Source organism: Melospiza melodia, chromosome 16, assembly GCF_035770615.1.
Source record: "Melospiza melodia melodia isolate bMelMel2 chromosome 16, bMelMel2.pri, whole genome shotgun sequence".
Classification (NCBI taxonomy): Eukaryota; Metazoa; Chordata; class Aves; order Passeriformes; family Passerellidae; genus Melospiza; species Melospiza melodia.
In genome coordinates this window covers 11,101,734-11,128,185 of record NC_086209.1, presented here as the reverse complement: position 1 = coordinate 11,128,185, position 26,452 = coordinate 11,101,734, and the positions used below count along the sequence as shown (strand labels likewise).

The 26,452-nt window shown below is 40.4% G+C and overlaps 1 protein-coding gene across 4 annotated transcripts in view; it reads left to right on the top strand.

The window, feature by feature from the left end:
- Positions 1–26,452, top strand: part of GRIA3 (glutamate ionotropic receptor AMPA type subunit 3) — a 141,594-nt gene that overhangs the window by 65,909 nt on the left and 49,233 nt on the right. For 3 of the 4 annotated variants that reach the window (XR_010029753.1, XM_063170603.1, XM_063170602.1), the window contains exons 5-10: positions 13,158–13,211; positions 14,696–14,857; positions 18,569–18,736; positions 21,036–21,140; positions 22,426–22,533; positions 23,695–23,901. Coding sequence is in view for 3 of the 4 variants with exons in the window: in XM_063170603.1 (XP_063026673.1) it covers positions 13,158–13,211; positions 14,696–14,857; positions 18,569–18,736; positions 21,036–21,140; positions 22,426–22,533; positions 23,695–23,901 (804 nt within the window). In the remaining variant the exon portion in view is untranslated. Of the gene's footprint in view, positions 1–13,157; positions 13,212–14,695; positions 14,858–18,568; positions 18,737–21,035; positions 21,141–22,425; positions 22,534–22,889; positions 23,671–23,694; positions 23,902–26,452 lie in introns of those variants that run through there. The other variant, XM_063170604.1, reaches the window with a different exon arrangement.

Genomic DNA, 26,452 nt, shown 5'->3' with positions numbered 1-26,452 from the left:
TCTTCAGCTGTAGAATAGAGGGAAGCAGAGAAATCAGTAGTTATTCTGTAAATTGCCATCTGTTTGTTCACCTGCCCTGTAGTTCTATAACCACTGAGCATGTGGATCTATATCCCCCTTGCACAACAAAACTATATCCAATTCAATCATCTACTGGCCTCTCAGGCACACAGATAGCAACACTTATATCATGCAAAATTCATAAGCTCCCCACACTTCTTGTCCCTTGATGCTAAAATATTCTGTATTTCTTCACAGATAGATATAAAATTTTGTTCTCATAAACAGAAGAACATTTTCTTCTGAGAGCTAACAGTAAGCCTTAGCCTGCTCAACTGTGTATTTAGAGAAATGTTTTTGAGTTAAGAAATATGTTTTTCTTATTCCCAGGATAATAAGCTGTATTTCAGAGCAGAGTGGCTTTATGTCCACTTAGAAGAAAATCTCCTGAGGGCAAACAAGGAGGAAGAAACTCCATTCAGAATCAAAATGGTGAAACTTTACAAAAGACCTGTTTATTCCAGAGCCTGCATGCTTTTATCAAAAGGTTGCTATCTCCAAACTTAGTCATGAAGGTTAGGCTCCAAGGCAGTGTCTGTATTAAGTGAAGGCATCTCACAAAGCAAAAGCAATATTACAGTAGAGAATGCAGTCCCCAAAGTTTTACAATGACAGCCAGTCAAAGACAACTTAAAGTGAAGCCTCTCTGGGATTAAGGGTAATCTGATTGCCTGAACTCTGTCCTGTGCTCACACTGACTGACGACCTTCTAGTCTGAAATTCTGAGATTAGATGTGCAGGTTTTCAGTACAGCCCCAGCTGCATCTCCCTGCAGAGCTGCTCAGATCTCAGAGTGAGCTCACTGCACAGCAGCTCTCACATCTAGGGTGTCATAAGAATTAACACAGAACTGCAGTATTGGGTTGATGAACAATCATTAAAAATAACAATAGTGAAAACTGTAATTGAAAAAATTCAAGACCACTGTCATGTAAACTTCCTGCTTTATGTGTTCCATTATAAACAGATGGTCTGGGGGGGGTTGCCTGTGTTCTCCATGGCAATTTAAAATACAATTGCCTACAAATCCAGAGGGTCACTTGAAGCAAAGCTATGAGTAGCTTCAGCTGCTGCTTTGCTTTTGAAGCCCAGCAATGCCATGTCCTCTGAAGGCACTGCACTGCTCGGAGCAGCCCCTCCAGAGCAGTGTGCCTGTCACCTTCTCCAGGGCTCAGGGCCACAGCTGTGTCACAGGCTGATTTTATCCTCTGTCTGGAACTGTGGGGTTCAGCTGAAGCTCCAAGAGAGTATCTGCTCTGTAGACTGTTGTGTAACATCACGCTGAAACTGGTACAGTTCATATTTACATTTCCAATGAACTAGAAACTTAAAATTTAGGACATTTCTTCATTAGATACCCATGAGTATTGTTGAAACCAGGATGTAAAGGAGAATGAAAGGTCACTTCTTTCCCTTCACACCCAGCAAGTTTCAGTAGCTCCTAAGTCCGTGTGGGCACATGGGGAGGAAAGGGGAATTACTTAGGTCAGGCACCCTCAGGAGGTGGCCAGCAGAAGAGTAAGAATGGGATAAGTCAAAAGTGACAGCTGTATCTGCCTTAAAGGGCCTGCTCCTGTCAGCAGAAACTCATAAAGGGCAGGAGATGAATTGCTAAAGCAGAGAGAGTAACATCTTGGGTTAATTGCCCCACATACAGCTCATTTCACACATACCTGAGGAAAGGATTTCTAGCTTGTAAAAAGGAATGTCTCTCCAAAGCCATCATCCAGATTTCATAAAACAAGCCAGGTTCTAAATGACAGGAATTTATCAGAGCATTATTAGTCATCCTGCAAAATGATTGAAGTAATGGCACACAAAGCTTAAAAGTGTTCAAAAGGCATTAAAGAACAGTTTTAAATGTATCTGATCTGTAGTAATAATAATTAATCCAGAAACATCTCACTGTGAATGTGGAAGTTTGCTGCCAAGCAACTATTGTTTCTTGTGCCAGTGGTGTATGAACCTAAGTCACCTTTAGCTTTTATTTTTCTGTGATTGTAGCAGTTGCTCATTTTATGTTTTATGATAATTTATGGGATATTAATGTGCACACCGATGCACAAACATGCATCTGCTTTTAATACTTTGTCTTTTTTTACCACAATATTTGTAGTATTCTGTTATGCTGTTACAGTCATACTTACATGGCAACCTCTGCATTGCCATTGAATGTACAAAGAACCAAAATCTTTGTTTAGTTATGCAGTTGCAAGTACAGAGTCAACCACTATCCTGAAGATGATATTTAAATTGATATTACTGTGCTCATACAGAGATTGTATTTGCTTTGAACTTCAGTTAATAGGTAGCTGTAAAAGCTCAAATTGCTGCACAGCTCACCTTTCTGTGCAGCTTTTCATGCACAGAAATGGTGCATGTGTTTGCCCTGAGCCCTCTGAGGGTCCCGCTCACTGCTGAGCCTGTGTCCACACTGTCTGAGCTGCTCAGGTTGTTACCCCTTGTGGACCCTCAGAGGTCCTGAGGGCCATTGGCCCTCACCTTTCCCAGCTCTTGCATTTGGTGAGCTTTGGGAGCAGATGGACTCATAGGTGATTCTTGTGCCATACCTGAACTGGAGGACGGGATTTGGTCTTTAATTAGTTCTACAGATATTTTTCAAAAACAGCATTCACAAGAAGCATTTTTAAGACACAGTATTTGAGGGAAAGGGAGAGCTGGCTATAATTTGTTCAACATGTGATTCCCCAAGTTTTTGTCTTTCCCTATTTGTACATCTCTCCATCTCTAATAGCGTTGGGAATCTTTGTCACCTCTTCTAAGCTCCTGACTGATTTTCAAACCACTCACTCAGTCATCTCCTCCAGGCTTTAAAAATCAGTTTGTATATAAGTTGCTTTGTTTCAGTCCTGGCATTTAAATGTAGTTCTTTCTCCTTGTACATAAAGGATAAGCCCTTTCATCTTAGCAGACATTACCTTAATTTCTGCATCTGTCTCTCAAATAGTTTAATGCTTGAAACTCTGCTTCTAACCAAAGCCTTTCCTTAATTAGTTTCCAAGGCAACCAACCATCTTGGCGACAATTCAGATGAACCAACTGCAGGGAGAGGAAGGAAACACACTATCAAAATGAATAGTAATAGCACAGTACCACTGTGCAAACAGGCCTTGTACATCACCAGAGACAGCACGATAGTTCTGGTGTCTCATCAGTTCATTTACAAGGAAAGAAGTAAAAGAAAAGCTGCACAAGAGCGTGTGTCTTTTGTTCACAGCTCACTAAGCTGGGATTAATGGCTTCAGTGTGATATGGATCACGTATCTGGGGGAGGAGGAGAGACACTGGGGCTTTCCAGGGCCCCTCGTGGACCAAGGTGTTCCCAAGTGCATCTCATATGGAGCACAGTTACAGTGCAGTTCAGATTTGCAGAATGGGGGCCACTCCCCTGGGCTTTTTGAGCCCATGTGCTGGTGGTGCAGTCTGGAGCACCCTGGGAGTTCATAGCTACAGTCTTGTGGGGAGACATCCCCAGAAGTGAGCTCCAGAGCTGGGATGCAGGGCTGGGCTGTGTTTGCTGCAGCCTCCAGCTGGGTCAGGCATTCTATGGCAGAGCACATCCCAGTCCAGCCTCTCACTGCTGGAATTGCACATCATAGGGGATTCCTGTCTCTTGTCCCCTCTTAGCTGTGCAATTCCACCTGCCTCTGGGGAGCAGATTTAAGACATCAGGGGGAGCTTGGATTATTTTTATAGAGAATCAGGCCCTATCAATCAACTCAACTCAAATACAAACTTGCCCCACAGAATCCAGCCAGTGAGCTGGAAAGCAGTGTAATAATTTTAGAGAAAACTAATGTTCCATGGCTTAAAAAAGCCCATGTTACTAAATTAAATTTGTTCGTGTCACACCATAGGCATGCATGCAGAGGTATAATGGTGAATGTATTATTGGAAGCTCTGTCTTCCAAAATGTGTAATAAATAAAATTATCAACAATATACATCGACACTTTAAAAATACCTTAAATATCTTCTATCCTGGGAAAATGCATGTAAAGAATCAGAAAAGAAGAATATTGCTGTATCTCTGTTACCTCATATGAGTAAAACAGGCTGCCCTGATGCATAAAAATCTAGTAAAAATAAATTAACCCTTTATAATCTTTTTCAGTTCATGGTTTATGCACCAAGTTATATGGGAATACTGCAGAGTGCTGCTAATAGTGAAGCAGAATAAACCTTTCAGACTCTTTGAAAGCATTGAAAAAAGCAAATTGAGTGCAATTCCAGTCACAGTAAAATGCTATTTATAATAAAAAATAAGAAAAAGTAACCTTGTCTTTCCTAGAGGAGATTGCACTATTTTTTCTAAATTTTGTAGGGCATTTGAAAAGGAAAGGAAATGCTTTAAAAAGGGGAAAAAAAAGAATGACTACTATTCAGTATTTTTGGTCTGCTTGAAAGCAGTGCTCTGCAGTACAGAACCCCTTCCAAAAAATTCTCGTGTGAGCACTGGGACTGAATTACTGCGACACTTCTGGGTTATATCCAAATAATAGTTTGAAGTGATCCTGACATGCAGTAATAGTTTATATAAGCAGAATTCTTTTTCCAAGGACTCTTGTCCAATTCCAGGGAATAACACTGGGGTTTTACTCTGACATGCTGATGGGAAGTACAGAGAAAATGAGAAATGTGTGTGTTTTTAAAATGAAAACTGTATGACTCAGTTTACCTAATTTCTTCCTTTCTTCCCCCAGTGAATATAGATCCTTTTATATTTTGAGCAGCTAAGACTGAAGAAGTTTATGCTGTGGGATATGAAAAGAAGAAATGAGCATTGTTTATGTGTGTCTGTGATTGCAAGGGTGTTGGATGTACAGTTTCATGGAACTGATTCCACAAGGGACAATTGGGTGTCTCGTGTCCCACGGGGTTTGGGCACATGGTCCAAAGGGCACTAAAGAGCTGCCTATTAGTGATGTGGATGCACCATTAAATTGTGGGACAGTGCTGGCTTCTGCTGAAGGTTTGGACAACTGGGAATAAATGCAATATTACTATTATTAGCAATCTTTGTGAAAGTGACTTGAGGTGTTGTGAAATTTAGGGAGACACGCTAAGCTACAAGTCAGCTTTGGTAGTGGTGGTTTTGATCTACCTGACATGGACTTGTGGGTCTGCAAGAGCTGCTGGGGAGCAAGGGGGCAGCAAAAGGAAAGAGAGGGCATGGGAAGCTGGAAATGGGGATGGTGAGACCATGTTACACGGGACTGGAGCTGAATGCACTATAGATTGAAGGAAATGTAACTAGGAGTGTTGCTCAGAAAGCAACTTATCTGTGATTTCTGTGATATCTGAAGCCTCCATGGGAAATTTTAGGTGAAATTTAAATTTCAGAAGAACCTAGGATTTTACAGAGGCTTGAAAAAGTACTGGTACTTCCTTGAATGGTAAATCATCTTTCATGATCATTTCTCAAAGGAGAATATTTCTCAAAAAATATACTAGAACAGCATAGCTAATTTAAATATTATCTCCTTAAAATTACCTGTGTGTGAAAACCACTGCTGCAGAGTAGCATATGTAATAACTCATTTGCTTCCCATAAATACAGCTCCAAAAACCTCCTCCAGATCACAACTGGATTTTTAGTTCATTACCCTTACTTAAGAATCTAAAGAATTCACTATTTAAAAATTTTATGACACATCTCTTCAAAGAAGCTGTCTGGGAACAAGTATCTTTTCGTGAAGGTATCTTGGCAAAATAATGGGGAAAGGTCTCAGCAATTTTGAGTATCCTTCTTATATAGCACAAAAAATTTTTGTTTTGGTTGTAACAGCCCTTTGTATGTGATCATGTTTTTAGTGAACTAGCTTCAAGTGATGAAAGGTAATTTAAGTTTTGATTATTTTTGACATGAAGGTCTTTGTACTGAAGGATGTGCATTGTGTAGAGAGTTGCAATCCTGAGAGATATAACACTGGTTTTGTCCGTCTGAACAAAGAAGAAATTTTGATAGAAAGTTAATTTCATGAATTTTATTCTGTTTAAGAGTAAATAATTGTGATTAAGAATAGCAGTTACCAGAGATCATAAAACTCTTCATCTCTGTGTGCTCTGATCCAATGTTTTGCAGTCCAATATGTCCTTTAACAATAATTGTGCCAACAGATCAATTAATGTGACAATATTGCTAAGTCATATCAAGGAAAATGAGTTTAAGAAAATTTTTTCAGGGCACAGAAGATTTTGTCAGCACAATGAAAGAAATTAGGGGAAAGTATCATGCCCTCAGAACCAATGTTGCAGTTAGTACTTTTTTTCTGAAATAATTTCTAATGTAACCTTTCATGCACAAATTAAATGTGCATAAAATGTGTTCCACAACACAGTCTTCAATCAGCAAATGTCAGATTAGTTATGGAAAAAGAAGTTGTAGCCATATGGAGGGAGAATGGAGCACCACACATCTTTCATATGTTGCATTTCATTACCCTCCAAGGACTAACGTGTACAACCACCATCTCTCTGGAGATGGCCTTAAAGCAGAATTTCACTCTTGATGTGACTGTCATGAAGGAGAGAGGCAAGGCAAGGAAGGACACAAGGGGGCCAGAGGGGGAAAACCTAATGAAGTGCTTCAGAGGCATCATTTCCCTGCTTCCTCCAAGCACATCTTTGTCCTCTTCTTCCAGGAGATTCCGGTTCTGTAGGAGAGGATCTCCCGTGAGAGATTCACTGCGGAACAGCCAAAAGCTGTTTGAAGAATGTTTCATATGCCCAAACAAATGATCTTGATATTGTGCTGTAGAGAAAAGTGAGGATTTGGTTATAAAATGTAGTCACAAATGTATAAGGTGGCAGTAGCATGGAAGTGAAATTCTTAGGTCCACGTACTGCACAAAAATACAAAATACACCAATTGGGACTGTGTGGATTTGTGACATTCTCTAAAGGGCAGGAAGGCTTTGAAATGGTGGATGAATTAATCTCAAATATATATTCAGTTATTTTTTATCTGCAACAAATAATATGTGTGTGGAATCTTCATCTTAATATTTAACACATTCTTCATTTAATATTTAACTCAAATTTAATATAGTGCTCATTCTTCATATAAATGAAATCATTGTTTACTGCATATTTTACAGCATCACTATCCCTGGTGGCCAGATTCCTGTCCCATTAATACCAAGTGAAGACATAAATTGCCTTCCCTGGGTTTGCACTACAGTTACAGTCACAAGGTTTTGACCCTTTGTGTGAAGGAAGCAGCTCCTGCAGAATGTGGAAATGGTTTTGTCTCTGCAGAATTAAAGGCAGGGCAGGCACCACTTGTTTGGCAGTGACAGACCATCAGCAGCTGAGATGTATCTTTTGTCCCCATGAGATTGTGGTTCCTGTGGAACCTCATATATTGGCACTGGTGGTGTTGATGTGATAGAGTCAAAATCATGACTCAAAAAAGCCCTTGTTTATAAATATACTGAGAGAAGATTGAACCTTGTCTAGTGTTTATAATCCTCAAAGGGAATTTGGTCTTCCTTCAGAGGCTTCTGTGTAAATTGGAAAATAGGTGAGTGGGCTCTGCCAGCTTACAGTAAAATTGAGCTACTGGGGTTACAAGGAATCTTATTTTTACTGTGGTATCTGGTTAGATGAGGAAAGTCCTGTTCCCACAAGAGAAGTTTTGTTTTCTGTTCTCCTACCGTTTTTCCTACTCCTGTCTGGAAAGTTTATGTGACAAGGGGTGACCTGTGCAGAGCAAACACAGTGAGCCATGATGATTTACTACTGTCCATTGCTCACATGGTCACTGACACTCTAGGGGTGACCCCTGCATTGCTGTTTGTAGTGCACTGAGGCAGAGAGCTGCAGTGCCATGGATGCAGACCCCATGGGCAGCTCCCCCAGTGCAGGAAGGGGCTGCAGGAGTGGGCAGCAGGCCAAGGAGAGGACTCTGCAGTTCCTCCTTTTGCTGAGGGGTAGGAACAGAGCTGAGATGCAGAACTTGCAGATGGCACTCAAGAGAGGTTAAACATCTTGCTAACACCCTGACAACTTCTTGGGCCTTGCCTTCAGTTTCTATTAAACTAACTGGATGGTCACCCTGATACTCTGTTCCTCTCCTTTCTTCATTTTGTCCTGAAGACAAATGAGCTGGTTCAGTAGGGTGCTGCTTCACCAGGCACAGCTTTTCAGTCATTCAGTCAATGTAGAGGCAGGAGCTGCTCAGGTCTGAGATAAGCTTCAAGTAACTCCATCCTCAGAACATAAATGCTTTCAATAGGGCTAGGAGGTAGAAAACACCTGACCTGCTAGCCAGGTCAGAAGACAGTGTGCTCCACAACAATTTGGGCTTGCCAGACTGTTGTTGCTATGCTTGATATCCCTCTGTTCCCATGAAGTGCAATCAGCACTGACAGCTCATCCTGATGATGCTGTTAAAATTTTTTTTATCCCTGAGTCCATTTATCAGCTTTGTTTGTTTGCTGTGGGAAAGAAAGAGTTGTGTGATGACTTCTGACATTTGCTCACTGCTTTGAAGGCAAAGGTGTCATAATTATATTTCTATAGTGAGGTGTAACTGGAATCATTTACCCAGTGAGGTGGTGGAGGCATCATCCCTTGAAGAATTTAAAAAAAGACTGGATGTGGCACTTGCTGCCATGATCTAGTTGAACAGTTAGAACATCGGCTGGACTAGATGATCTTATAGGTCTCTTCCAGTCTTGAAAATTCTGTGATTCTGTGATTCTGTGATTATTGTCTAACCAGGGATAGCTAAGTTCTCCTGTCTTCAGAAATGTGCATGTACACTTGAAAAACAGTAGATTCTTTTTTAAGTGTAGGCTTTTTGTGACAATGGAACCCAAATTAATGTATAACTAGCCTCAACAAAAACACTTTTTAACTCTGATCCTATGGGAAATTTCATTTTGCTTACTACTGTTCTACTAAAACAGAGGAAAGAAGAGCTCTAGAGTTAACACTGCCTCATTGTTCTCAGATATGGTGAAAATGGAAAGACACATTGCAGCAGGTCAGATCTCTGCCTGTCATTCCATTAAAGTGGCATATTTCTGCCACTTGTCAGGTATGAAAAGTATAGTAAAAATTTTCAGACCTTCTTTGTGGCAATACTGCCTGTCAGCATCAGTATTTTATGTTATGGGAAGATCTAATAGACTCATAAAATATTGTGGGTTTGAGCTGCAGATGAGGTAATCTGTACTTTTGTGATCTAATTTTTTTATTTCTTTTCTCATTTGTAAATAAAGGATGATATGTCCTTTGGTCTGACATCCTGGTCAGACTAAACTGACCAGATTCAGTGGATTCAAGTGTAGGAAAGATATGCTCCTTACAGGTAACAATTGGACATGGTAGTTTTCCTTTCAGTGCTGCCAAATTCATGATAGCTCCTTCTCTCAGTAAAAGTGCAAGCATATCCTCTTAGCTTGTATTTTTCAATGCCTTTTTGAAATTAAAGCCCACAGAGGCAGGAAGGTGAATTTAAAAATGACTGAACTGCTGGGCTTAGAGGGTTGTGATCAGCAACACAGAGGCCAGCTGGAGGTTAGTTACTATTTGGGGTACCCTGAGGGTACTGGGGCTAATCCTGTTTAACATCTCTCTGAGGGATCTGAAGGTTGTGGGATGGAGTGCAGTCTCAGCAAGTTTGCAGATGATACCAAAATAAGAGGAGTGATACACTATACCAAGTGGTTGTGCTACAATACATGACAGGCTGATGAAGTGAGAAGAATGGAACCTCACAAAGGGAAGTGCAAAGCCCTGCACCTGAAAAAGAACAACCCCATGCACCAGTACAGACTGGGTAGAGGCTTCCTGGCTGGAAAGCAGCTCTGCAGAGAAGGATCTTGGGGTCGTGGCAGTCGAGCTGACCACAAGCCAGCCCTGTCCTGTCACAGCAAAGGCCAACAGCATCCTGGGCTGCACTGGATTAGCATGGTCAGCAGGTCACTAAAGGGGACCCTTCCCTTTTACTGTGCAGTGGTGAGGCTGCATCTGAAGAGCTGTGACAATTCTGAGCTCACCAGTGCAGCAAAAACATGGGTGTCCTCATGAGAGAATTGCCACTATTGCTTTAGAAATACTACAGTGGTTCATACCAACATAATATTAGCCAGTTAATAGCTTTAGTGCTATCTTCCAACATTTTAGGAAAAATCTGAAAAGGCAAAATATTTGTAGTTGCTTATTTGTTATAATGATGACTGATGCAGTGGAAACAAAATTGTCTTTATGCTTGCATTTAAAAAATAACTCCCCTAGGCAGAAGGAAAAGTAAAATTGCCAATGGTGATTTAACTTGCCAATCAGGCATATAGGTATGTACTTCAAGTAAGCCTGCTGCTGACCAGCAGATTTTACTTTTATTTTGAAAGCAGATACATTTTAGTTATGCTCCCTCTATATGTTCTCTTAATTAATTTGGAATATCCAAAGAGTTATTTAAAAATACAAACTTTATTTGATTCTATATCAAACCTGACGTTATGATCTTTTTATCTACAAAGCAAGAATCATGTGGGATCAGAAATCTGAATTATTCATTATGATTTCCAGCTATTTTTTCTCTTCTCCTTTGTTCAGTGTAAAATCTTATAAGCTTTTCTTTCAGTCAAGGTGAAAGCAATATTAAGTCTTGGAAGTCAAACTTACGAAAGACATGTAGCTCTGTGAAATCCTTGCCCTGTAATCCTGGCTTTCTATTCACCACCACTATTCAATATCCCACTTTCTGTATAAGCTTCACAATATATCAGCAGTTGATGAGATTTATTTGTTATACTCCTGTTATGCTGTTATACTTCTGTTTTCCTTCTTCATAAAAAAGCTTTATCCATCACTTGGCTCCCCTGGGAGTAACACATGTCTGTGATTGTTTCTGCAGGGCTTGCTAATCCAGCAGCTCCCTTCAACATGCTGGACAGTTGGTGCAGGGTGGAAAGTGAGGGAGGAGGAGACTTGTACTTGTTAAGATTTAGGGCAGCTGTGTAGTGTGTTGTGAATTTTAAACACATTGTTAAGATCCAGTTCAATAGTTATGAGCCAATGTGGTCGATTGTATGAATAGAAATGCTGTCAGGTCACTTCTGAAAGATGCTTTATGAATTACAGCTTGGCTGTAGTATGTTGGACTAATAAACAGGGTCATTTTGAAGACATGACAACAGATGAGATGAAAGTTGAGTCTGATCTATGCTAATGAGTCCTACATTTCCTATTTGCAGTGTTGCTCCTGAGGCCTGTAGCAGTTCCATGTATGTTTTTCTTACAACCTCTGACTTCATCTGTGGTGATATTTTTCTCTTAAATAAACACATTTCTGCATAGAAACGTAAAAGCTTTCTTATTTGTTGTTAAGGTTAAAACCACAATTGTTGTTCTTAAGTTTTTTGTCTCTAACCTGCCTTTAAGGTGAAATTAAAATGTACAGAGAATTCAGTATGCAAATAGCATGCGCACCAGATGATCTGAAGGAAGCCTGCACATTTCCACAGAAAACAAATGTGAGTGTAGGAAAGCAGATGCTTTCTACCAACAGAGTGTACATACAATTCCCAAGAGGACCTGAACAACAGTTTATTTTCAGGCTGCTGGAAGTATGCAAATTCCTACAGAATTAAATGTGAATTTGAAGGAAATGGCATCTATTAAGGACAATACTACCCAAAGAGGCAATTGGGAACTTAATAATTTAATCAAGAACTTGAGCAGGCTCAGCAGTATATCTAAAGTCAGTGACTCAGATGTCATCTGTTTTTAGCAAAGACGTTAAATGGTTATGTTTTCTTTCAAAGTGTGGTGTTTGGAGTGTGTTTCTCTGATCATGGAGTAACTTTGTAAGGTTATGTATAGATTTTCAGATGGTTCATCAAAAAGCATCATCTGTTTGCATGAGCTGCTTGTAAGACATATACTGCAATAATAATTGTTTATTATTATGTTTGCTGGTTTTAACTCAGCAGTCCTGGGTAGAATGGATTATGTCCTGACATGCATGCAAACATCACAATTATAAATTAAATTCATACTGGTGGATGTTGTTCCATTTGATGGCCGTGGGACTGGATGGATGTTTCTGAGGTTATAATCTGAAGGCAAGGGCACGGTTTTGCACAAGTGGCATTGCTGGTGAGCCAGGTGCCCTCTGTGTAGACATGGGAAGTGTTTGTTTTCCTTCCTTCTGCAAAAGCACAGGATTCCAGGATTCCTGGTGAGGGAGCACACAGGATGGCAAAGGTCAGGCTTGCCAGACAGTGCTGCCTCCACTGTTCCCCATTACCCTCAGAGAATCCAGCTGCTGAGTTCATCCTGCTGCCCTCTTGTCCCTCAGCAATTCCATTTAATGACTGTTTGTGCAGGGAGATGCCCAAGTGAGGTCAGCCAGGGCAGGAGATGTTGCTTAGTGGAATGTGCAACATAACATTTAGTGGCAATTTTGACAAAGCATTGTAAGGTCAGATGTATCCATTTAGATGCACCAGAAATGACAGGTTTTCAGGCCCTTTGGAACCTGTCAAAAGGCAATGAAGGTCACTGCTTATAACTTTGGGAATTTAACTTTAGACATTCAGACATGAAAAGGCTTGGCTGGGATTCTTGTAGGGAACTCCCTGTATAGCTTGGAGCCTGCCCAGCCCTGCTGTGCTGGTACAGGTTAACAAACACATTGACAGGCTGGGCTGTGTCCTGCGCCTCTCCTACACCCCACAAACAAGGAACAAAGTAAACAGGAGTTTACTTTGGGCAGATACAGTGCTACCTCATTTCAGAGCAGAAATACTTGAACTGATAACTAAAATTAACCTGGTCAGCAGGGAGGACACTGACCACAAGAGTGCATTTGCCAGGTAAGGTCATCTCTGCAAGCAGAATCTTCCCAGCCTTGTGAGTTACTCTTTGTTGTACTGTGCCCATGTGTTTGAAAAACATAAAGGACTATATCTTGTCTGTAATGCCACAAATCTGCAATATTTGTGCTGCCCATGGATTGAACATAGAATTTTATCAAAATGTTCATTCTCTGTGTCTTTTCCACTAATTAAGAGTCATCTTCTTACAGCTGAATAATCTCTAATGTTTTTCTCCACACAGGTAGTAATCCTCGGAAAACACTCTAGAGGCTATCACTACATGTTAGCTAACCTGGTAAGAACTTTTCTTCATGGAAAGTATAGCTGCATTTTAGAGGGTAAAATATTCTGTTCAGGTTGTGAAAACTTTAATCAGGAAGTGGAAATGCATGGATGAGTACTTGGATTTTGAGAAATTGCTTCAGTAAATACTATAACTGGTATGTCATCTCTACTCAGTTTCTTATGACAGAAAATGTCATGTCCTCTACTAATTTTAAAGTAATAATTTAACTATATATTTTCCAGTAATTTCTATCCTCACAAATTAGATGTTTCTGTCCTCATAAATTGTGACTGTAATTTCCGAGAAACATATTTTGAATTTAATCACTCTAGGAAAAATAATTGTAGCATGTTTCTGTATAAACATGCATGTATAGGTGGTAAATAGCTGCAAAGTCGAGCAATTCTATCAAGTAAACCACCAAGGCTGTTTAGCCTTTCTTTTGTATTTCAGAGTGTAGGGTTGTGCCTGTGTATGTGCTGATCTACCAGGAAGAGGCTATACATTTCTATCTGTATCAGAGCTTCTTCTGGAGAATAGGATTGACTTTCAGGAACGTTTGTGATGCTTTTGAAACACTATCTACTTAAATTCCTTACAAAAAGTCTTGTATTGTAATTCATCCTGCAGGAAGACTCATTTTTAGGTTCTGTGCCTACTGGAAGTAGAAAAATGTGAGTTTTTCCAAAACTCTCACTTTCTAGTTGGCAATCCTAATTACTCAAAGATTCTCTGTATCCTTGTTTTGGTGTGATTAAAGCAGAAAAGACAAATTTTTAAATATTCTTATTTAGTATAAGTACTGTATGACTTTAAGATGCATCATTTTGCATTATAAGAAGCAGACGTGGTCTCACTGATTAGCTCGTGCATAGAAATACAGAGGTTCTTATTCTGGGTTGCCTTTTAGTATGTGTAACCATTGACATTCAAATAAACATGACTGCAATCAAGTCATACTAATCAAAAAGACTCCAATTTACTGCCTCAGGTATAAATAACAACAAAGTGGGAGAGAATCATCCCGTTCCGCTTGCATGTGACATGCTGAGTGGTGCTGTGATGGAGAACTGCCTGGCAAGAGATGGAGTGGTTTTCTTTTCCAGCCCTGAACCTTTGCAGTCACCTTGCTGTACAAATGGGATTTGAGGTCCTTGACCAGTTTTCACCATGATTAGGACAAAAGAGGAAATGGTACTTCAAGTTCCCCTGCTGTTTTCTTTCTGACTGGCAAATATTACCTACCACATTGCCACAACCCAAAAGGGAAGTTTTCTATTGCAACAAACAAGAAGATGTTTTAAATTCTACTCTGTGCCACTATCAAAATCCTAATTGTGATAGTATTTGTCTCCTTGGTGGAATATTTTTAGCTAAGAAGAGGGACATTAGGCAGTATCCTTTGTGCTGCACTTGTAGCAGGTAAAACTGAACTAAAGGGAAGTGACTTTGGATGACAATGATTCTTTGTTTTTCTACATGTGTCCTCCCAGGGTTTCACAGACATTGTTCTGGAGAAAGTAATGCATGGAGGTGCCAACATAACTGGATTCCAGATTGTTAATAATGAAAATCCAATGGTTCAACAGTTTCTACAGCGCTGGATGAGGCTTGATGAAAGGGAATTCCCTGAAGCCAAAAACTCACCATTAAAGGTATTTATTGTAACCTATCAGTGATGGACCTGATATGCTTTTAACAATTCTTTGGGAGTTTGTAACCTCAGATGATATGTGCATGATTATGATGAGAATATGTCACAACAGTCACTGCCTTTCCAGAAGAAAGAGGCAGAAGCTGTTACACCAAGTGCCCACCATGGTGGGAGCTCCTCAGAAGAAAATCCTGTCACTGTGCAGTGGATATAAAAACTTCTACTGTGAATCTCTTGAGTTGGTCTTGGGCTGAATATGAGGGCTAGTGAGGTTAGATTTTAGATGCGAAATGTGGATTACTAGTCCATTTTAATGGTAATAGAGAATTTCACATGCAAAATGAAGTAGCTTTGGATTCACTAATGAGCCACTGCTGCCTCCTAGTCACTGCTGGCAGTTACCCTCATAATCTAAGCCTCTGTTTTGCACCACTGTCCTTTACTTAAACAGTCTGGCTATTAAAACTGGAACCAATACAAATTTTCAAAAATTTTTTGGATGAAAGTCCCAGGTTCAGCAAAACTGTCACAGATTAGAGGAAGTAAATGCACCTGTTATTAGGAAACCTGCAACCTGTTACTATCTCACCCAGATTTTGTTCTGCCTCAGCATCTTTCATAGAGGAGGATGCTATTCACTGTTCTGTGAAGGAGTGCATCAGGGAAACTGTGTCTAGGCACAGAAGTCATAAAATCTTCTAGGAGCACTGCATATTAGTAATGTTCCTTCTTTCTTGTCTTCTTTTGGTGGGATCTGTTCTTTTTCACTGCTATGCATAGATGATTGAAACCTGGGTATGGTAGTATACAGACTGATTTCTCAGGGCAGCCAAACCTCTTGCCCTGACAAGACAGTTCATGTCTTTGGTGTTTGATTTGGCAAGGACACATGCAAATTGATGGAACAGATTTGGAATTGAAAATTACTTTGATAAACTGGAGTAATGTCTCAGTATGAGTAAGACAAAGTTCAGGAAAGCATTAAAATACTAGATAAGAAGGAAAAATCTACTCCAGTTCCATGCATGGGGGGCAGCAGGGTGGGCAGTAGCCGTGGGCTGGGATCCAGACAGAAAAGGAGCTGCTGACAAGGGTCTGCTCCTTCTGGCAGTGCCATTCATTAATGACTGGTGCCATTTGGAGATACTGTTCCTGGCATCATGACATTTCTGTGAGGGAGGAAAATTTTCTTAATCGCACGCCTTTCTGGCATTTCAGAGGAAGCCAAGGAAGGCAAACAGAGGCCCACAAAAACCAGATTAGTGTATTGTTGCCTGTGGATTTGAACTTAGTCCTGCTTTCTAAAGCTTTCTAGCAGTGATGCAGAAGTGAAGATAAGTATCACACTAATCTTAAAAGCTCTGAAATATACAAAGTTAACCTGAGATGATTTTATTCCACTTGAAAGCAATTTACCTTGAGGAAAAAATTATTCTTCCTCCTTAAAAAAGAATCTTAAGTATATGGTAGAAACACAAAGATTACATTACCTTTCCACAAATGTGCAGCTCATTATAGAAATGTGCACAGTATTTGTCAATCAGACAAAAAGCATACTTAAGAATTGATGTACAATATTTTTGATTAGGAAATAAAATTGCCTAGAGATTAAAGTCCTGATGTTTAATTTATTCTGCATTTTATCAGCCTTTCCCTTCTTTCTCTCTTTTTTTCTCTTTGCATGCTCATGCATTCATAAGTAGAATTCAAATAAAGGAGAAAATTAGATAGCTCTCTTGGCATGACTTGGAAGGGACTGCATTAAGGTTATGACAATTGACGCAGTCTGCTGAAAAAATTATCAATGTGTAAGTTTTATGTAGTGCTAGATTGGACAGCTAATACAAGACTTTTTTTTAATACAGGAACAAATACATTAAAATTACTGTCCAGTTCTGTATTATTGTGTGGATTGTGGTGTATATAACCTTTGTTAACTTTGTAAGAGAGGCGAGAGTGATTATTACAAAGCATCACAGGGAGAGGTAAAGGTGGGCAGGATCAGAGTGCCTGTGCTGTACAGAGCAGGAACCACCACCCACTCCCAATGAGCTTAAGCTGCTGTCATTTAAAGCTCAGTGAAATGTCTGCTCTATACCTTCTTCACAGCCCTACCTTTGCACTCTTCTTTATGACACGTTTCTCTTGATCTGCACATGCAGACACTCCTTGTTCTGTGCAGAGTTCCTGTGGCTTGGTATCAAACTGAAGAACTTGCAGTAAGATAATACTGAGTGTTAAGAAATGCAGAACCTCCAATTGTGCTATCCTGCCCTACAGGATAGAATTAATTTCTGAGTATAATAAATCTTGTCCATAAAGAGTGTAGCTGAATAAGCAGCTGAAACTTGGATTTCTGACTTTCTAACTCACGCATGGGCAGCAGGTCTTGTGGCCTGAACTCCAGCACAAGGTTCCTTGGGTAGCAGGATCTCTAGACAGCCAAAAGAAGGGCAGGTGCACCTTCCATTCTTCATTTCTTCCTTTGTTCTCTTACAAATGATGTGGAGGTATTGAGGTTCATTTACAAGGGACTTGGAATCTGCTCTTACAGAGTGAGCATGTTGAATTGCTCCAGTACATCCATGCTGAGAGGGTCTCCTCTACACAGAACCTGGAATTACAGGTGTGCTGTAATGCCGGTGGAACCCAGGGATGTCAAATACCAAAAAAACTCCCTCTTTGATGACATTTTCTAGGTGATGCTAAATTTATAGCATTGGGGGTGTCACCAGATAACATGCAACAAGCAGTGAATGGAGTTGACAGCAACAGGAATATGTAAGTTAAGTTGTCTGGGGGTTTTGTTCCAGAGCTGCTGCTCCTCAGAGTTTCCCACCCTCTGCAGATTTATCATGGAGTAAGGGAAGGCAGATGGTGAATTACCAAGGTGATGTAATTCCTAAAGTGTATTTTGTGATTACTTGCTTGTATAGCTGTTTTCTAAGAAAAGTAATCTTATCTATTCCTTTCCACAGATGCTACCTAATCAGGACTGTGATCCAAACAGAAATGATTTATGTTAACTTCAAGTCAAAGCTCTCTTGGCAATCTTGTTAAAAACAAAAAAACTACCTAATGCAAAAACTCAAATATGAGCTTTCCTTTGGTATCAGTATGGTCCAGCATGGAATTGCAGACATTTGTAGTAAGCTCATCTAGATGAGCAAGTTTCCAATTAAATTGAAATTTTATGCGGCTCTGAACTGGTATTGTTATTTTGCTGCTAATATGCTATACAGAATGAAAATATTTTTAATTTGTTAATTGAAATTGGTGGAATTGTTACAAAGCACCAGCTGAAGGACAGAGAGCAAGCAAAGGATCCACAGTTGATAAGATCTCTTGGGGTCAGAGTTGGTTTTCAAAGTGCAATTCATCTCTCTAGCTTTCTGGAGACAGGAATACCTCCAATTTTTCCAGCCCCTGTAGTGATATAAATTATTTTAAAGAAGGTTCAAATCCATGTACTGATAAAAAGAAACTCCCTATATGTCAGTGTGAATTTGGCTCACTGGATAATTTTGGGTCCCTGGAATTTTTGTTTTATGTAGCCTTGCACCTCATCTCTGAACAGTGACAACAGATCAGTCACCAGCCCCGAACAGCAAGCATGATTCTCCTGTTCTAACAAAGAGGAGGACTTGATGTGATACCTGGGGCAATTCTAAAATTGCAGTTTGTTGCTGTATTTTCTTTGTGTCAATTGCAGTACACGTCTGCACTGACCCACGATGCAGTGCTGGTGATAGCTGAGGCTTTCCGGTACCTCCGAAGGCAGCGTGTGGATGTCTCCAGGAGAGGCAGTGCTGGAGACTGCCTGGCTAACCCTGCAGTGCCATGGAGCCAAGGAATTGATATAGAAAGAGCACTGAAAATGGTAAGGGCAAACATAACAGCTAAAGAGCAACAGCAGCAATTCTGTAGTGCTTGTGTCCTGCTCCATGAGCACAGAGCTTCTGTGCTCACACAAACAGCTACAGCTCCTCAGGGGGAACAAAGTAAAAACAAAGTTAATGAGGAACTTCAAAGGATGGATAAAATATATTCAATAGAGGGCGAGGTGTAACATGCTAGCTCTCAAAACTTTGGCCAAAATCCCTGTGGTACTGATGCAGCAGCTGCCTGATTGTGCCCACCAGAGCACCTACAGTTCCCCAGCTCCCCTGTAACACCCCAGCTCTCCAGGAGAGTAAGCATGAGCCATTTTGCAATCAAACACACCTTGGGGGTTTGTAAAGTCAGGGTGAGCCTGCAAATCTGACTAACAGAACTAGACTGGGTCTTTGGTACATGTGTTGTAATTCTTACAGGGATAGATTTGTTAAATGCATGTTTGCAGTTTTGATAATTTGCCAGTAAAAATTCAACTCAGATTGGTTTTAAAAAGTGGAGAAATTGTTGTTGGTCATATTAGTACTGATATATCTCAGCACCGTCCTGAACCTAGGAACAGTTTTGCCTCCAACCAGTTCTGATTCCTGGCATAACTTTGCATTTAGCCAGATTACCTTCTGCATGGCCAAATTTTATATCCTTAACACTAGTTATGGCATGGGATCCACCTCACTTATGTCTCTAATATTGTTGATTTTTAAACTCTTTTTAGTCTGCTATTTGCTTTAAAGCAAGTGACTACAGGAAAAACCGGATAATGTTTTTGTAGATACAAAAGACAAGATTGCTGTTTTTAATCTGACTCAAGTAACTCTCAAACAAACCTGTTAGCATTGATTATATTAGACAGACAGATCTGGACACTTATAAATAGTCACTCTGCAATTGCCTCCACATGCTGCCATGAAAAGTGTTTGAGTCCTGGCAAGCCTTCCTGCCTCAGTGCAGCCAGGTTTTGCAAAGTGCTGAGTTTTCCCACCGAAGAGAAATAAATTAAATTTGAAGCTAAAAGGTGTGCAGTGCAGGAAGCTCCTGTCTCAGTGGGCATCAGGATGGAGCCAGTGGAACAAGCTCTGTGAGACACCCAGTCACTGCTGTGCTAAGGTAGCCAGACAGCTTCCAATAAATGCCAGAGGCAGGCACAGCAGCTCACATCTGGATTCAACTTGTGTCAACTACCCTACAAATACATTTGCTCAGTCCACAGCTGATAAGACCTCTTGGGGTCAAATTTGGTTTTCAAAGTGCAATTCATCTCTCTAGCTTTCTGGAGACAGAAATACTTCCGATTTTTTCCAGCCCCTATCATGATATAAATTATTTTAAAGAAGGTTCAAATCTGATTTGTACCTTTCTTTTTATCAATACTGATAAAAAGAAACTCTCTATATGGCAGTGTGAATTTGGCTCCCTGGATAATTTTGTGTCCATGGAATTTTTGTTTTATGTAGCCTCACACCTCTTCTCTGAAGAGTGACCAGCAGATCAGTCACCAGCCCTGAACAGTTTGCCTTTGACTAGTCTAACACCTCTTCCTGTAACTTCTACAGTTTTTGCTAAATATTAAAGCTAATTTTCCCCTACTGAAGTTTGAGACTGTTACCTTTTCTGCCTGAGATGACAGCTTGTCAGTGTTAAGTGATAAAGGAAAATGCCTCATCCTTTCATACAGGGAAATAAGAAAGGCTTTTTTTTTGAGACAAAGTACTTTATACTTCCCCTTCAGATGATTCATGTGAGTAGGTAATGATAATGACTTACCGTCTGTACACCCATCCATCCTGCCTGAGACCAAAACCCCATAAGCAGTAGAGACAATTGTCTGTGCTCATTCAGAGAAGACATTCATTCCTTTCTCCTACACTGGGACTGATCTTAAAATAAAGCACTTCCCAGAATGAACAATGAGATGCCATTCTGGTCTGTACTGCAGATCACTCTGTGCCATATTGTGAGGGCTTTAACTGCACTAATTGTTGCTTGTGCTTCGCTGATGCTCCATTCTGTACCAGTGAGCCCAGTGTGACCAAGCATGGCAGGATCAGTCTTTCTTACATTTAACATACCTGCAGGGCTAATTTCATTTAAATGCAGCTCACTCTGGCTCACTCTGAGTCACCAGCTGAGTGCTAACAAATATTTACAGCTGGAACTCGGAGAATGGGGGCTGGGGTTGTTTTGAACGGTACAATTGGCTCTGTCAGAAGCAGTACAAGTCTCTTATATAGATAAAAAATAAAGTGAATCTTTTATTAAAATACTTTTCTGTTTATTCCCTCAAGGTGCAAGTTCAAGGAATGACAGGGAACATCCAGTTTGACACCTATGGGCGGAGAACAAATTACACAATTGATGTGTATGAAATGAAAGCTGCTGGGTCACGGAAGGTGAGTTTCAAGACATGGATCCAGATTTCATACCATCTCAAATATTTATTCCAACTAACCAATGAAATCCAAAAATACCAGAGATGCAATGTAATAACAGGGTCCTAAAGAGTGCCCCCTTCTTGCTGTCTTCCCTATCCCAGGAACCCTGTTGCATTCAGTTCCTGGACTGAACTACTCACCCTGCTTAACATCTTCACTGGTTCTCATGTCAACTTCAAACACAACTTTTTCCCTTAAGCCCTTCTGGAGCTTTTCCACTGCCAAGCATAATACCTGCTGTCATGGTCCTGTGCTTAGTCCTATCTTCTAAATTCCTCTCCATCTTTCCCTCCCTCTCCATACTGGGCTTTAGAGCCACAGTGAAGCTAGAACCAGTGAAAGCTTCTGAAATTAAGAGAAATTAAGTTTGGTTTTATTTAGAATTTCATAATAATTCTCTTGTCTCCTAAATAACGGATAGATCCTAAGTGGGATAGTTGCCTATATTGGTGTTACAAAAGAAGTTTAAGGCAGATGTTCAAAACCATTATGTAGACAGGGTCACAAAAGTACTGAGAGAATAATGTGTGTAGGAGTCTCTTAAATCCCCTGATTTCACCTGGACATAGGCTCTTAACCTGCTTGATCACCACTGAGACTCCTTAAACAATTCTGCACATTTGATAACCAAGTACCTCTAAACATGACCCAGGCACTCAGGGGGGTGCAGAGAACAGTGTTACTCCTGTGTTGTGCAGACATACAAAAGCCACTGATAGCCCAGTGATGCAGCCAAAGGTCAGCACCAGGCAGCTGATAAAGTCACCTTGTGCTGACAGAGGGGTTTGTGTCCCACTCTGGAGATAATGCAGCTGTGCCTGCATTGCCAATGATGTCTGTGCATCTAAAGCCAGCTCAGGTCTGCTGGGACTGTCTTGGATAAAAATCTCAAATTCAGAGAATTTTACTCAGAATGCTGTGCAGTTTCTTTTCTTGTCTGTAGTATGTTCTTATGCTGTGGATATATCGGAATTTATTCCACAGGCACCATACTGATGTGAATTGAGATAGGGAGAACTTAATATGTATTTTCACTTAAATTTGGCTTGTGCTGAATTGCTCTTGGGCTTGAGAACATTGTTTCTTTAAGGAAATGGATGTAAAGCTAATACAGTCCCTTAATGATAAAAACAATGAATAAGAAATGTTTCAAAGCCTTAGGTTTTGACAATTGCTCTTACAAATTCAGGTACCAGAGTCCTTGTAAAGGTATGTAATGAGGTAATAATCTCCATTTTTATAGGCTGGTTATTGGAATGAATATGAAAGATATGTGCCAGCATTAGATCAGCTGCCCTCTAATGACACTTCATCTGTGGAGAACAGAACCATAGTAGTCACTACCATCTTGGTAAGTTTTGTGTTCATAGTGTGTTTGTGTTTAGGGAACAAGGCACGAGACTCCTGAGGTGTGTTAGACACCTAGGCAGGAGGCAGATGTTGAATACTGTGTGAATTCAAGTGACTGGAAAGTTCAGTATCTTCCAGAGATGTTCTGAGGGCTTGACCCTGCTAACTTATGTATGTATCAGTCAGTCTGCTCACAGGAGGAGCTCACTGAGCTCACCATTGAGCTTTGCTGCTTCCCAGACACTTGAACTCAATTAAGTGCCTCATGTAAGTGAAGTTATTGTGCATGCCTGTAAATGAGCACAGAGATTGATTGGCCTTTGTGCTGCAGAGTCAAATCTTGCACCCCTCACTCAGGTACAGCTCCTGTAAACTCAACCCCTGTGGACTGAGTAAGGGTGGCACAATGAAGCCTGTAGAGAACTGGAACTGCTCTAGCCCTGGGTGAAAAGCAGCCTTTTCCTGCAATCCCAAAGGAGCAAAGCTCTTCATGTGTGTCACGAGCAGCAGCACCTGTGTCAGTCCCAACACCTCTACAGACCTGCTCTGTACAGCTTCATTGGGACTTTTGTGCTTCTTACAGTTCTACTAAGCATGAGTTAATTTTAAGCTGTTTCCTGAAGCATTGTATTTTATACTCCTGTGGATTTAGTGAGATATAATCAGCATTTCAACTAGAATTTTCCAAGAAGGCTAAGGGAATTCAGTGACAAAAAATGCTGCTGAGGACTTCAACTTAGCTTCCCTTAGGCTTCTTTGAAAATATCTCCTTCCGAGCCCCATTCGTGGCCACTGGGGCCTTAGGAAATTGTGGCGATGGTACAGGTGTTGGATATGTCAGTTTTTAAACACTAAAATTTGAATTATTGCTGCAATTATGCTAATTGACTGTCTAATCAGGCCTAATTCTGCAAACAGATGTGTAACTTTCTTAAAAAGTCCTGTTTTTAATAGCTCCTTACTAGGAATACAGTCAATAGTATGTGTGGCTGTAGGACCAGCCAAGGAGTTTTATGCAGAAGTCTGTCTAATTTCTGTACCAAAGCAGGAAATATTGTAAATATTTGCCAGTAATATAAAGGATAATAACAGCTCTCATTTTGTGTGGTTTACAACTGTATTTTACATTCATAGACTTTTGATCTTTACTTTTGTTTCAAAGGAATCACCATATGTAATGTATAAGAAAAACCATGAACAACTAGAAGGGAATGAGAGATATGAAGGATATTGTGTAGACTTAGCTTCTGAAATAGCAAAACATGTTGGAATAAAATACAAACTGTCAATTGTTGGAGATGGGAAATATGGAGCTAGGGACCCTGAGACTAAGATATGGAATGGCATGGTGGGTGAACTGGTCTATGGGGTAAGTTTCTCTTAACCTTCATTTTAATGTTCTTTATAAAAAAATATGCTCAAAGTTAATAAACTGCAAAATAAAGATCATCTGTTTGAATACTATCTTTAAAATTCTAGATATTTCTTTGTATTGCCATTTTTATAGTCTACTTTTCTAATTGTTTCATTGCAGGAAAGTATCACATTTTACTGCTGTTCTCCAAATCAGAGTCCACAAAATATTGATAAGTAGCATTGGGCAAACTTCAAATTCTTGCTTACAGCAGAATTTGCAGTTTGCTCTTTATATGCTTCTTCTTCATTTGCCAGATCTCCTTTTTCTGTATCAGTCTCTTAAGTGCTGGGGGGTGTCTGATCTGGGATACTGAGCCTTGCTGGGTCCCTGATCTTGGTTTCTGTTTGACCCATTTAACTCCATGGTTACTTTTCAGGGCAAGAAGCAATGCAGGTGTGAAATCACCCACATGTTTTTTTTCTCTTTAAACCCTGGGTTTGGCTTCAAAAATCAACTGTCAGACCAAAAAAAAAAAAAAAAGGCTAATTCACTGTATTCTTCTTTATATTTCTATATTGGGTGTACAGCACTTTGTTTAGTAAGAACAAAAACAGTCCGGAACTGCCATTTTAGAACCTTCTTTAAAAATTAGAATTTTGGAATACTGTTAAACCAGATGGAAGGGGGAGAAAATTGGCTTTAGAGAAAAGACTTCTCAAGCTGATATTTCATCCTTTTTTTTCCTCAAATGCTAATGAGATGATTTGTGATTCCGCCCAAATCTTTTTTGCAGTTTATTTTTAACAAGCTTCCCTTTATTAAAAATATCTGAGCAGAAGTGCATATTTCAATTGCATCCTTTTGTTCTGTGGCTGAGTGTAATTTCTAAAAGTCACCTCAAAATTTCCTTGGGATAATGCATCATCATTCTTGCAAAATGTTTGGTGAGATGATTCTTTTCCAATGAATCAGTCTTTTTTAAGTAATTGCTAGATTTTCACAAGTTTTCTTACTCTGGAGCAGTCAGTCCTGATGCCTTATTATGTAATTGGTAGCCTATTCAACTTGAAAATGTTTTATAGAAATAACAATGGTTTTGTTGCATTGTACTGTGGCAGGGAGGGAAATCTACTGATTACAGAAAGTAAACAGGGTTCTGGACCCTTGGATTACTTTCTTTGCTTTCCTTTTGCTTTGAGGTCTGCGATTATGCAAATCTTCTGAACTCTGCATGCCTCAGTTGTGCAATTTGGGAAACTGAAGTTCACTCTCTTAGAGAGCACAAGTCCATTGAGAACCTCTGAAGCAAAGGTTTAGTTTAGTTCCAAGCAAATTATACTGCACTGGAAACCTATACCCTCAGTTGTTCTGTGTGTGGTTCAAGAAATATCAAGAGTATCAGCTGTAATTGGGTCCTTTTGATGTCCTTGCGAGTGACAATCAATGAAACTTGTTCATTCACTTATAAAATAACCATACCATGTGGAAAAAGCATGGCAAAAGAGAAGCTGAAATTGCTGCTAACAGTCAGAGCACAGGGGCTGTGTACACTAGGGGAGAAAGGTGTGATGTGGGCTACAGCTTTTGTGTCTTGAGCCCAGTAAGATTAGTCTGTGCAGCTGCCATACAAGATCCACCTGCATGAAGGGCCTCAAAGATGTTCTGAGGGCTGGAACACCTGTCCTGTGAGGAAGGGCTGAGAGAGTTGAGACTCTTCAGCCTGATGAAGGCTCCAAAGAGATCTTAGAGCACCTTCCAATACCTGAAGGGGCTGTAAGATAAATGAAGAGGGATGTTTCAGAGGGTCGTGTAGTGATAAGGCAAGGAGGAATGGCTTTAATCTGAAAGAAGGCAGATTCAGATTAGATATTAGGAAGAAATTCTTCATTGTGAGGGTGCTGAGGACCTGGCCCAGGTTGCTCACAGAAGCAGTGGATGCCCCATCCCTGGAAACATTGAAGGTCAGGCTGGACAGGGCACTAAACACCCTGATCTAGTGGAAGATGTCCCTGCTTACTGCAGGGAGGTTGAACTAGATGATCTTTAAATGTCCTTTCCAACCCAACCAATGTGTGATAAGCAGTTTGGCTGCAGCCGCCTTTTCCACAGTCTCTTGGGACCAGCCTAGCTCAAGAGAGCTCTGCCTCCTTAGCATCAAACTTAGCCCTAATCATACTTGGGACCTTTCCACACCAGCAGAACCAGCCCTGCAGGCACCACAGACCATTCCTTAACCCCAAACCCACCCACCATTCTCTTTTTCCCCTGCAGAAAGGTCAGTTCCTTTGTATTCTGAGCACAGTTTTCATCTGTGTTTTCTCGTTAATGAAAAATTGAGGAATGTTTCCCTCCCTGACCTCAGCAGTTCCTGCACTCATGCTGTGAGCTCTGTTACTGAAGCCTCTCCGCTGCAATGCTCAATTATTCAAAGGTCAGATGTGTCCCATGAGGTTTGAGTGCAGACCCAAGTTAATGCTTCCAGCCCTGTGCTGCTGAGCCAGCTCCCCAAAGTGCCCAGCTGAACTGAGCTTGCAGGCTGCATGGAAACCCACCTGGCTTTCTG